The 13,691-nt window shown below is 49.6% G+C and overlaps 1 protein-coding gene across 2 annotated transcripts in view; it reads left to right on the top strand.

Moving 5' to 3' along the window:
• LOC132452547 (myosin-10-like) overlaps positions 1–13,691 on the top strand; it is a 46,499-nt gene that overhangs the window by 29,522 nt on the left and 3,286 nt on the right. For both annotated transcript variants that reach the window (XM_060045229.1, XM_060045225.1), the window contains 11 exons: positions 1,042–1,254; positions 3,878–4,022; positions 4,762–4,968; positions 5,759–5,863; positions 6,198–6,350; positions 7,371–7,619; positions 8,763–8,975; positions 9,854–10,066; positions 10,362–10,523; positions 11,177–11,305; positions 13,148–13,236. In XM_060045229.1, coding sequence (XP_059901212.1) covers positions 1,042–1,254; positions 3,878–4,022; positions 4,762–4,968; positions 5,759–5,863; positions 6,198–6,350; positions 7,371–7,619; positions 8,763–8,975; positions 9,854–10,066; positions 10,362–10,523; positions 11,177–11,305; positions 13,148–13,236 — 1,878 coding nt within the window. The remainder of the gene's footprint in view (positions 1–1,041; positions 1,255–3,877; positions 4,023–4,761; positions 4,969–5,758; positions 5,864–6,197; positions 6,351–7,370; positions 7,620–8,762; positions 8,976–9,853; positions 10,067–10,361; positions 10,524–11,176; positions 11,306–13,147; positions 13,237–13,691) is intronic.

Below are 13,691 nucleotides of genomic sequence, written 5' to 3'. Positions count from 1 at the left end.
TCTCACTGAAGGAGCTCCTCTGTTTGACCCGAGCGTTGTGGAGAGGGTGAGAGCCATACTGCAGGATCGCCCGCAACTTCGACAGCCTCCGCCTGTCTGACACTGCTGTCAAAGTGTCCAGCTCCACCCCCCACAACGTCACTGGCCTTCCTGATCAGCTTGTTGAGTCTGTTGGCATCTGCTACTCTCAGTCTGCTGCCCCAGAACACAACAGCAAACAGAATAGCACCAGCCACCCCAGACTCATAAAACTACCTCAGCATAGTCCGGCAGATGTTAAAAGAGCGGAGCCTCCTCAGAAAATAGAGGCAGTTCTGTCCCTTCTTGTAAAGGACTTCAGTGTTCTTAGTCCAGTCCAGTTATCGATTGATAACAACGATGAGTGATGACCTAGCTACCATGTACCGCAGAATACAGGGCTACTTCAACCGATCTCTCCCCAGAAGGAACGCACGTCCATGACACCTATTTAACCACCTTAGTCTATATAATTCGCCATGAACATTGTACCAGTGAATTTGGGAAGTTTCGAAAGAGGAAATTAATTCTGCGTTTGCCCCAAACGTCAGACCTTTATGTTTTTTTACACGCTCATGTGTTTAATATGTTTGTGTGTGTCTGTGTGTGTGTGTCTGTCTGTGTCTCTGTGTCTGTCTGTGTGTCTGTGTGCGTGTGTGTGTGTGTCTGTATGTGTGTTTGTGTCCGTGGGTTGTGTTTGTGTGTCTGTGTGTGCGTGTGTGTGTGTCTGTGTGTGTGTCCTTGTCCGTGCGTCCGTGTGTCTTTGTTTGTGTGTCCGTGCGTGTCTGTGTGTGTCCGTGTGTCTGTGTGTGTGTCCTTGTCCGTGTGTCTGTGGGTCTGTGTTTGTGTGTCCGTGTGTGTGAGTGTGTGTCTGTGCGTCCGTGTGTCTTTGTGTGTGTGTCCGTGCGTGTCTGTGTCTGCGTGTCTGTGTGTCTGTGTGTGTCGTTGTCCGTGCGTCCGTGTGTCTTTGTGTGTGTGACTGTGCGTGTGTGTGTCTGTGTGCGTGCGTGTGTCTCTGTATAGAGGTGAGGAGGAGGTGACCCAGAAGAACGGCGCCCTGAAGCAGGTGAGGGAGCTGCAGGCGCAGATGTCTGAGCTCCAGGAGGACCTGGAGACGGAGAAGCTGTCCCGCAGCAAGGCGGAGAAGCTGAAGAGGGACCTGGGGGAGGAGCTTGAGGCACTGAAGACAGAGCTGGAGGACACCCTGGACACCACCGCCACACAGCAGGAGCTACGGTAACACTCCACCTTTAATACTAGAATACTAGATATTACACTCCATCACTTTAATATGCCACACTATGGCTTTGATACTTTAATACACTGCTTTATAACTTAAATACTCCACCTTTAATACTCTAATACTCAACATCTTATACTTAAACACTGCACCTTTAAAACTTTAATACTCAACATCTAACAGGGCTCCAGAGTGCGCCTAATTTGGGCGCACATGCGCCTAGAATTCGGGGTAGTGCGACCAAATATTTTATTTGGGCGCACCGGTGCGACTGAAAATGTATCTGGTATAATTATTATTATAACTTTTTTTTACAGAGCAGTCTATTCACAATATTGTAATGACCACGGAAGAGGCAGTGAATGAAGTATTGATTAGACAGCGATTTATTAGATACCTAAAATAAACCGTTGGAACACGCAAGACCGGTAACAATAGCAACGCCGGTAAACAAACCCGCGAAGCCCAATCCAGGGGCCTGTACTACGAAGCTCGATTAGAGGGTTAGCGAGGTATGTTGAGCTGAAAGCCTGGGTTAGCTGTACCATGAAAGTCGATCTCTTTAAGCGTCGCTGTATCACCATGGTGACTTACGCTCGCAACCAAACCTGGTCGGGAGCAGCTATTCAGCGAGTCTACCCGGAGATCGGCTACTTATATCGGCGTGCGCAGCTTCCTAGCCCCTCCTCCGATAATGGCGTCACCATTTGTGGGTGTTCCCATGGACCTCGGCGCACTTATCGTACACGCGTCTCTCCGGAGACAGAGGGTTTTTCGGGACAGAACCGATCCCTTGGCATTGTCTGACGATATTCTTTATGAGAGATACAGATTCGGCATTTATTTAAGGCATTTATTTAATGGTCAAAATATCATTAATCAATGGCGTAAATATCGACGGTGCAACCGGTGCAGCCAGGGCCGGCCCTGACCAATTTGGCGCCCTAGGCAAGATTTTTGCTGGCGCCCCCTACCCCGTTGGATCGCACAGTATATTCGACTACCAATGTTCATAAACTCAGAGAAGCTACAAAGCTTTGTCTTTGAGACTCTTTGATTTTAGATAGAAAATTAAACACACGAAACGTATTACAAACCAAGTAACAAGCAATGAATCACTCATACAATAAGTATGCACAAAATACTGCAAAGAAATGCATGATGTTTACTAAAGGCATTCATAAGCAAAATAATAGAGTTCAGATTCAAATTATTGTAAATACAATTAAATGTAGAATGGTTTATCTAATTTGGTTCTAACCAGAGATTAAACAAGCACTCAACTGAAGTGTAAAAAAAATACAAAATTAGGGCTGTGCAGAGGTAGACGGGACAGCAGCACCTGATGCTGTGTCACTGGGGGTGGTACTGAAATATTTTAAAAGTGCATCTGAAGGGAGAAGAGAAGTATATGTGACGACTGCATGTTACATTTTAATAAAAAAACAGATGCTTGGTGTGCTATACATGAGACTAATATAGACTAATGAAAATGTGATGAGATTCATTCAACTTTATTGTCATTGCAATGCAATTCAGTCTAACCACAGTGCAAAAAACAGTAAAGTGCAGTGAAATGAATGTATATATAGCCTATGAATGATATGTGAAAGCTAAGGTGTGAAATATTAACATTAATACACTTTAACTGCACACTCTTGACCCTGCCCCCCTTAAAATTTAGGCGCACCAGTGCACCCAAGGAAAAAGTTAGTCTGGAGCCCTGTCTAATCATTTAACACTCAACACTTAATACTTGAAAACACCTTTAATGCTTACATACTGAACTTTTATCACTTAAATACTCCACCTTAATATTTAAATGCTCCACTTTTATGTAACGAATATTCCACCCCATAACTTGAGTATGCCACACTATGGCTTTTTACTTTAAAACACTCCTTTATTACGTAAATGCTCCACCTTTAATGCTTCTATATTCAACATCTAATACTTTTACTGTCATCTCAATCCAATTAAAACAATTACATTTGGTTTTACCCAAAATAGTTGTCTCCCCTTCAAGTGTATCTATCACATTCTGCCACAAGCTGCAAGGTAATGATGATGATGAAGTTCAAAAGTGAATTATGTAAGTGGCCACTAGCAGCTCATAATCCACGTAAACCTTTGAGGTATAATCATCAAAACAAAACAAGAAACGTTCACTCAGTCGGTGTCAGGGGCGGACCCTGATGTCAAGGTCCTGTGAAACCGGGCGGACATCACGCTTGTGTGCTGGGCCCAGTTTTTAAAAAATGTTGGATTGGATCACTGTGATCCAAATTTCAGGATAACCAACTGAATCCACCCTTCCGAATGGGATCAGGATAATCCTGTTTTTTTGGATCAAATAGATCCCACACCGAAAAGAAAAACCCAAAGGGCAGGTTTGATCCAGATCAAATGTTAGATTGGATTGCATGATCTGATCTTAGTTCGGAATCCCTCTTTTGCTTTGAAAAACCCATTTCCGAGATTTGATCCAATCCGTGATCTGAAATCCCACCGGATTACTTTTGAAATATGGGCCCTGGGTATGGCGGCGGACCATCCGATTGCGCTGTGGCGGTGGGTGGGACCTGAGGTGTGTGTGTGTGTGTGTGTGTTTGGCCGTAGGACGAAGCGTGAGCAGGAGGTGACGGAGCTGAAGAAGGCGATGGAGGAGGAGGCGAGGAGCCACGAGGCCCAGGTCCAGGAGATGAGGCTGAGGCACGGCACGGCGCAGGAGGAGCTGGCTGAGCAGCTGGAGCAGGCCAAGAGGGTCAGAACCACCACCTGAGACCTGACACCTCCACCTAACACCACCGGGCCTCTTATTACACCAACACCCGCCTCTAACCCCACAGACCCTAGCCTCTAACCCCACCAACCCTAGGGCGGCACGATTATTGCCAAAATGATTATCGAGATTATTTTGATCAATATTGATATCAAGATTATTTACCACGATTATTCATTGAAACAAAAATCTTTCGAATTTCTACCACCCCCTAGTGGTAGGAGCCACACACTGTGCTCAGCGGCAAATTGCCGCCAGGCCACGCCCCCCCCCCCTCCCCCCCCTTTCAGGCTTCGCGCCGCTGTGTGCAGGATGGACCCACGCAGTCGCGGACAGGTGTACAGGGAGCGCTTGGTTTGCTTTGCAGCGGAGGTAGAGCGTATACTGCATGGGCGGGGCTAGTTTCTTTTTTGGTTTTCTTTTTTTTGCGGATGCATTACTTCAAAAAAATATCGCGAAAATATCCCGAGAACACTACGTGTCATCGTGGCACGCCAATATCGTCATTGCGACAAAAATTCGATATATTGTGCAGCCCTAACCAACCCTATTGTCTAACCCCACCAACCCTAGCCCCTTACCCCATCAACACTGTTGTTTTCTGTAAAGTAATTATATTTGATTATTATCATATAATTATTATGCCAAGCTAGTTCGCCCGAGTGGAGGAAGCCCTGAGAAGGAGACGGAGTAACCCTCCCTCCCCCACCACCCCCTCCAGGTGAAGGCCAACCTGGAGAAGAGCAAGCAGATGCAGGAGGGCTCCACCAAGGAGCTGGCCCTGGAGGTGAAGAACCTGCAGCAGGCCAAGCAGGAGGCGGAGCACCGCCGGAAGAAGATGGACGGCCAGCTACAGGAAGTGGCCGCCCGGGCCGCCGAGGGAGAGAGAGCCCGGACCGAGCTGGCCGAGCGAGCTCACAAACTGCAGGTCAGTAGGCTCTCCCTCTCACTGTCTGCGTACTGGAGGTGTGAGTTAAAGCACGCATGGGATCCAGGTCACTACGGCGACGATAGGGGTTAGACCTGGTGTTAACACTGCCTGGGTTGGGGGTCTGATTCCCACTGGTAGAGCAAGGCATTAACACTGCCAGGGTTCCATTCCCAGTGCCAGGGTAGGGTGATGGGAAGGGTGGGGGGAGGGGTCAGGGGAGGAGTCAGGAGTGCTGTCCAGGGTGGGGGGAGGAGTCAGGGGAGGAGTCGGGAGTGCTGTCCAGGGTGGGGGGAGGAGTCAGGGGAGGAGTCAGGAGTGCTGTCCAGGGTGGGGGGAGGAGTCAGGGGAGGAGTCGGGTGCTGTCCAGGGTGGGGGTAGGAGTCAGGGGAGGAGTCAGGGTTGCTGTCCAGGGTGGGGGGAGGAGTCAGGGGAGGAGTCAGGAGTGCAGTCCAGGGTCGGGGGAGGAGTCAGGGGAGGAGTCAGGAGTGCGGTCCAGGGTCGGGGGGAGGAGTCAGGGGTGTGGTCCAGGGTGTGGGGAGGAGTCAGGGGAGGAGTCGGGTGCTGTCCAGGGGAGGGGTAGGAGTCAGGGGAGGAGTCAGGGTTGCTGTCCAGGGTGGGGGGAGGAGTCAGGGGAGGAGTCAGGAGTGCAGTCCAGGGTCGGGGGAGGAGTCAGGGGAGGAGTCAGGAGTGCGGTCCAGGGTCGGGAGGAGGAGTCAGGGGTGTGGTCCAGGGTGGGGGGAGGAGTCGGGCATGCGGCCCAGGAGGCTGACCGTAGCGCCCCCTGCAGGCGGAGCTGGACGGGGTGACCACGCTGCTGGAGGAGGCGGAGCGGAGGAGCCTCAGGACCTCCAAGGACGTGGCGGGGCTGGAGGGCACCCTGCAGGACACACAGGTGACGGCCACGCACACACACACACACACATGCACACACACACACGCACGCACACGTGCACGCACACGTGCACGCACACAAGCTATCTACAGATATTGTAAGACCCGCTTTTGTTAAATTTTTTGTTTTTGTTTATTATTTATTTATCGTGTATGTTTGTATCTATATGTGGTTGTGTGTCCTTGTGTGTGTGTGTGTGTGTGTGTGTGTGTGTGTGCGTGTGTGTGTGTGTGTGTATATGTGTGTGCGTGTGTGTGTGTGTGCGTGTGCGTGTGCGTGTGCGTGTGTGTGTGTGTGTGTGCGTGTGCGCGCGCGCGCGTGTGTGTGTGTGTAGGAGCTCCTGGCCGAGGAGACGCGTCAGAAGCTGGGTCTGAGCAGCCGCCTCCGTCAGCTGGAGGAGGAGAAGAGCGCCCTGCAGGAGCAGCAGGAGGAGGAGGAGGAGGCGCGCAGCACCCTGGAGAAGGCACTGCTCAGCGTCCAGGCTCAGGTAGGACTAACTCCTCACTGTAGGACTAACCCCTCCGCTATACAGTCCAGGTAGGACTAACTCCTCACTGTAGGACTAACCCTCCGCTATACAGTCCAGGTAGGACTAACTCCTCACTGTAGGACTAACCCCTCCGCTATACAGACCAGGTAGGACTAACTCCTCACTGTAGGACTAACCCCTCCGCTATACAGTCCAGGTAGGACTACCTCCTCACTGTAGGACTAACCCCTCCGCTATACAGTCCAGGTAGGACTAACTCCTCACTGTAGGACTAACCCTCCTCTATACAGACCAGGTAGGACTAACTCCTCACTGTAGGACTAACCCTCCTCTATACAGACCAGGTAGGACTAACTCCTCACTGTAGGACTAACCCCTCCGCTATACAGTCCAGGTAGGACTAACTCCTCACTGTAGGACTAACCCCTCACTGTAGGACTAACCCTCCTCTTTACAGTCCAGGTAGGACTAACCCCTCCGCTATACAGTCCAGGTAGGACTAACTCCTCACTGTAGGACTAACTCCTCACTGTAGGACTAACCCCTCACTGTAGGACTAACCCCTCACTAGAGACCAGGTAGGACTAACTCCTCCTCACTAGAGTCCAGGTAGGACTAACCCCTCACTAGAGACCAGGTAGGACTAACTCCTCCTCACTAGAGTCCAGGTAGGACTGACTCCTCCTCACTAGAGTCCAGGTAGGACTAACTCCTCACTAGAGTCCAGGTAGGACTAACTCCTCCTCACTAGAGTCCAGGTAGGACTAACTCCTCACTGTAGGACTGACTCCTCCTCACAAGAGTCCAGGTAGGACTAACTCCTCACTAGAGACCAGGTAGGACTAACTCCTCCTCACTAGAGTCCAGGTAGGACTAACTCCTCCTCACTAGAGTCCAGGTAGGACTTACCCCTGACTACATTCCAGATGGGAGTAACTCCTCCTGACTGTGGTCCAGGTAGCACTAACTATGGACTAGATCCCCTGGTCGGACTCACGCCCCCTGTCCCGTCCGCAGCTGGCGGAGACCAAGAAGAAGCTGGAGGAGGAGGTGGGTCTGCTGGAGGGGCTGGAGGAGGTGAAGAGGAGGCTGCAGAAGGAGCTGGAGCTGGCGGCCGTGCGGGCGGAGGAGAAGGGGGTGGCGCTGGAGAAGCTGGAGAAGAGCCGCAGCCGGCTGCAGCAGGAGCTGGAGGACATGAGCGTGGAGCTGGACCACCAGAGGCAGCTGGTCTCCACCCTGGAGAAGAAGCAGAAGAAGTTTGACCAGGTGGGCCGGGCTCTCTAGGGTGGTCTGGGTGAGGTGGTGTTGGAGGGAGATGGAGGGGGTTTGGACCGATGGGTTTAAACATCCGTAACCAACAACCTTTGTCAAAGTGACTTTGTTATTCCGGTTTTGCTGAAGAGCATTTACGGATGGTTTGAATCTCCAAAAGAAATGGATACGATGGACAGATCAACTTGACCAGTATTGACCTTTATGGCAGTGGTTCCCAACCTGATGGTCGCCTTGTACTTAAGTCACTTGTGTCCCACCAAACTGTAGGTTGCATGGTCCTTGAGGCACTTATATACAACCTAACTGTAGGTCGCCTGGAACTTAAGTCACTTATTCACCACCAAACTTTAGGTCTCCCGGAACTTAAGTCACATGAGCCTGGTACTTAAGTCACTTATTCACCACCAAACTTTAGGTCGCCTGGTACTTAAGTCACATGAGCCTGGTACTTAAGTCACTTATTCACCACCAAACTTTAGTTCGCCCAGAACTTAAGTCACATGAGCCTGGTACTTAAGTCACTTATTCACCACCAAACTTTAGGTCGCCTGGTACTTAAGTCACATGAGCCTGGTACTTAAGTCACTTATACACCACCACACTTTAGATCGCCTGGAACTTAAGTCACATGAGCCTGGTACTTAAGTCACTTATACACCACCAAACTTTAGGTCGCCCGGAACTTAAGTCACATGAGCCTGGTACTTAAGTCACTCATACACCACCAAACTTTAGATCGCCTGGAACTTAAGTCACACGAGCCTGGTACTTAAGTCACTTATTCACCACCAAACTTTAGGTCGCCTGGTACTTAAGTCACATGAGCCTGGTACTTAAGTCCCTTATACACCACCAAACTTTAGATCGCCTGGAACTTAAGTCACATGAGCCTGGTACTTAAGTCCCTTAAAAACCAGGCGACTGTGCTAGATAAGTCACTTATATACCTCCAAACCGGCTGGAGGTACTAATGATTTGTTTGGTTGGGTATCTACTAGCTGAGTGTGTGTGGACATCGGGGGATCGTACCCTGAGCCCTTTCGGCTGGCACTGGCACCCCCTCCCCAGTCCACCAACCCGCCCTGCGTGTGACCTAACAGGCCTCTCTGTCCGCTCCTTCCTCCCTCGGTGTAGCTGCTGGCGGAGGAGAAGAGCGTGGCGGCGCGCTACGGCGAGGAGCGGGACCGCGCGGAGGCCGAGGCCCGGGAGAAGGAGACCAAGGCGCTGTCGCTGACCCGGGCGCTGGACGAGGCTCTGGAGGCCAAGGAGGAGCTGGAGAGGGTCAACAAGACGCTCAGGGCCGAGATGGAGGACCTGATGAGCTCCAAGGACGACGTGGGCAAGAACGTGAGGAGAGAACCCAGTCTTATAGAGCGTAGTTTCAGTTACTGGGGCATCGCGATAGATTAGAATATTGTGGAAAAGTTAATCGTTTGAATGATTAAATTTAAAAAGGGATGCTCATTTATTAGACAGATTAATTACACCCAAGGGGAAATATTTCAAGCCTTTATTTGTATTCATATTGATGACTGTGGCTTACAGCTCATGAAAAGTTTTTTAATTCGGAAATGTCGGCCTTCTGAAAGGTATGTCCTTGTTTATGGATTTAATGAATCTATATAATGTATGAGTTTGTCTATTTAAATTAAATTATTGTAATTAATAAACTTTTCCACAATATTCTAATTCATTGAGATGCACCTGTATGATGTTTATATTTCATCATGAACTTTGATGTCTTTATCCCTCTCAATCTAACTCACTCGCACTCATGCACTCTCGCTTTCTCCCACCTTCCCACTCTCTCTTTCTCCTCAAAATGTACAATACAACATTGCTCATTATAATTCTCTTTAACAACGGTACTCGCTTAATAACAAAGTTGCCCTGGGTCGTAACCACGGGAATGGCCTCCCTCCTTCTTACAACACTCCAAACGAATTTATTTTGAATCTAACAGTGTCTCATCAAATCAAATCACCAAATCAAACATGATTTGTTGTATTGCAAAATGTCAATGCAAGGTGCCTAACAATACTACAAAAATTAATGAATAAGTTAAATGGATTAAGAGAAGGCTGAACTAAATAGCTATGTTTTAAGGTTGATTTTAAAGGTGTTCACAGATTGTGTTGTCCTCAGCTTCTCAGGCAGGCTGTCTCATAGCTGAAACAGGAGGTTCTCTCACCCTTTAACCCCCCCCTCCCTCACCCCCTCTACAGGTCCACGAGCTGGAGAAGGCCAAGCGGAGCCAGGACCAGCAGCTGGAGGAGATGCGCGTGCAGCTGGAGGAGCTGGAGGACGAGCTGCAGGCCACGGAGGACGCCAAGCTGCGTCTGGAGGTCAACATGCAGGCCATGAAGGCGCAGTACGACCGCGACCTGGCCGGCAAGGACGAGATGGGAGAGGAGAAGAAGAGAGCGCTGGTCAAACAGGTGACTCGCCACACAAGCTCTGTCCCCTCAATATTTAATCTTTATCAAAAAATATAGATATCTTTCTCTCTTTTACTTTCGATGAAATGATGGAAAGATGTTGGTTGATTGCCAACCAAATAGCCATGTAATAGTCACTAATAAGTACTCCTCCTTCAAAGGACTATAAAACCTCTTAAGCAAAGTAAAGTGTATTATAGCTACAGTACTTCCTGTGTCTGTGGATCCTGAAGCACAGAATAAAGTTCCTATCGTCTCAGGTAACAGTGGGTTGTGGCTCCTCCCCCTCTGCAAGGTGCGCGAGATGGAGGTGGAGCTTGATGACGAGAGGAAGCAGAGAGCTCTGGCCGTGGCGGCCAAGAAGAAGCTGGAGGCGGACTTGATCGACGCCGTCGGGCAGATAGAGGGCGCCAACAAGGCCCGCGACGAGGCCATCAAGCACCTACGGAAGCTACAGGTAGGACACTTACAGGTGTCGGGCTACAGGTAGGACAGCAAGCTACAGGTAACAAGCTACAGGTAGGACACTGAGATACAGGTAACAGGCTACAGGTAACAAGCTACAGGTAGGGCAGCAAGCTACTGGTGGTAGCAGACCAAGCTACAGGTAACAAGCTACAGGTAGGACACCAAGCTACAGGTAGGAGACCAAGCTACAGGGAGGAGACAAAGTTACAGGTATCAGGCTACAGGTAGGACACACAGCTACAGGTAGGACACTGAGATACAGGTAACAGGCTACAGGTAACAAGCTACAGGTAGGACAGCAAGCTACAGGTAGGAAACTGAGATACAGGTAACAGGCTACAGGTAGGACAGCAAGCTACAGGTAACAAACTACAGGTAGGACACTGAGATACAGGTAACAGGCTACAGGTAACAAGCTACAGGTAGGACAGCAAGCTACAGGGAGGAGACAAAGTTACAGGTATCAGGCTACAGGTAGGACACACAGCTACAGGTAGGACACTGAGATACAGGTTGCAAGCTACAGGTAGGACACTGATTTACAGGTACCATGCTACAGTCATAGTCTTGGTTTCAGACAGAACTAGTCGACCAGCGACTGTGTGCCAGTGTTGCTCAGGGTTTCGTCTCCTCGGTCCCCAGGCCCAGATGAAGGACTACCACCGGGAGCTGGAGGAAGCCCGGGCGTCCCGGGACGAGGTGTTCTCCCAGGCCAAGGAGAACGAGAAGAAACTCAAGACCCTGGAGGCGGAGATCCTCCAGCTGCACGAGGTCTGGTCCTCTGATTCACCACAGTACCACAGTACTCACCCCAGTACACACAGTACCACAGTACTCACCACAGTATACACAGTACCACAGTACTCACCACAGTACCACAGTACTCACAGTACCACCGTACTCACTACAGTACTCACAGTACCACAGTACTCACCACAGTACTCACAGTACCACAGTACTCACCCCAGTACTACCAGTACCACAGTACTCACCACAGTACCACAGTACTCACAGTACCACAGTACTCACCACAGTACTCACAGTACCACAGTACTCACCCCAGTACTCACAGTACCACAGTACTCACTACAGTACTCACAGTACCACAGTACTCACAGTACACACAGTACCACAGTACTCACCACAGTATACACAGTACCACAGTACTCACCACAGTACCACAGTACTCACAGTACCACAGTACTCACCACAGTACTCACAGTACCACAGTACTCACCACAGTACTCACAGTACCACAGTACTCACCCCAGTACACACAGTACCACAGTACTCACCCCAGTATACACAGTACTCACCACAGTACCACAGTACTCACTACAGTACTCACAGTACCACAGTACTCACCACAGTACTCACAGTACCACAGTACTCACCCCAGTATACACAGTACTCACCACAGTACCACAGTACTCACTACAGTACTCACAGTACCACAGTACTCACCACAGTACTCACAGTACCACAGTACTCACCCCAGTACACACAGTACCACAGTACTCACCCCAGTATACACAGTACCACAGTACTCACCCCAGTATACACAGTACTCACCACAGTACCACAGTACTCACTACAGTACTCACAGTACCACAGTACTCACCACAGTACCACCGTACTCACTACAGTACTCACAGTACCACAGTACTCACCACAGTACTCACAGTACCACAGTACTCACAGTACCACAGTACTCACAGTACCACAGTACCACAGTACTCACCACAGTACTCACAGTACCACAGTACTCACCACAGTACTCACAGTACCACAGTACTCACCACAGTACTCACAGTACCACAGTACTCACCCCAGTATACACAGTACCACAGTACTCACCACAGTACACAGTACACACAGTACCACCGTACTCACCACAGTACTCACAGTACCACAGTACTCACAGTACCACAGTACACACAGTACCACAGTACTCACCACAGTACTCACCACAGTACTCACAGTACCACAGTACTCACCACAGTACTCACAGTACCACAGTACTCACCACAGTACACACAGTACCACCATACTCACCCCAGTACACAGTACTCACAGTACCACAGTACTCACCACAGTACTCACAGTACCACAGTACTCACCACAGTACACACAGTACCACCGTACTCACCCCAGTACACAGTACTCACAGTACCACAGTACTCACAGTACCACCGTACTCACTACAGTACTCACAGTACCACAGTACTCACTACAGTACACACAGTACCACCATACTCACCCCAGTACACAGTACACACAGTACCACCGTACTCACTACAGTACTCACAGTACCACAGTACTCACCACAGTACACACAGTACCACCGTACACACCCCAGTACACACAGTACCACAGTACTCACCACAGTACCACAGTACTCACAGTACTCACAGTACCACAGTACACTGTGTTTGACCTTTGAACAGTATTGACCCCTGTGTTTGACCTTTGAACGGTATCGACCCCTGTGTTTGACCTTTGAACGGTATCGACCCCTGTGTTTGACCCTTGAACGGTATCGACCCCTGTGTTTGACCTTTGACCTGTGTTGACCCCTGTGTTTGACCTTTGACCTGTGTTGACCTTGTGAAGGACCTGGCGGCGTCGGAGAGGGGGCGGCGGCACGCGGAGCAGGAGCGCGACGAGCTGCAGGACGAGATCTCCAACAGCTCCTCCGGAAAGTCAGTGGACCCCCCCCCCCCCCCCAGAACCATCAGCTAGTGGACCCCCCCCCCCCTCAGAACCATCAGCTAGTGGACCCCCCCCCCATCAGAACCATCATATATACCCTTTTACATTTGTTCATGTTATGATTATTACTTTTATGCTGCAAGTTTAGCTCAGGAACTATACCAGACAATGGTGTATTCCCTTCCCAATAATATTTAGGTATTTTTGTCATCTGCACGTATTATTGAATCGATATCAAAGCAATTGGATCGATATCGATTAGGGTTAGGCAATACGATACCTGGCAATACCCAACCCTAGTAAGATGCTTTGGATAAAGGCGTCTGCTAACTGCATGAATTGTAAAAGTTAATATATATATGATTATATTTAAGAGTGGAAATATATATTTCTATTTATACCATGATGTAGAATATAAGAAATATAAAGAAAGTATAAACTCTCA

The sequence above is a fragment of the Gadus macrocephalus genome, chromosome 2, assembly GCF_031168955.1.
Source record: "Gadus macrocephalus chromosome 2, ASM3116895v1".
NCBI lineage: Eukaryota > Metazoa > Chordata > Actinopteri > Gadiformes > Gadidae > Gadus > Gadus macrocephalus.
Note: the sequence above shows the minus strand (reverse complement) of the source record. Positions and strands in the feature narration are given on the sequence as shown.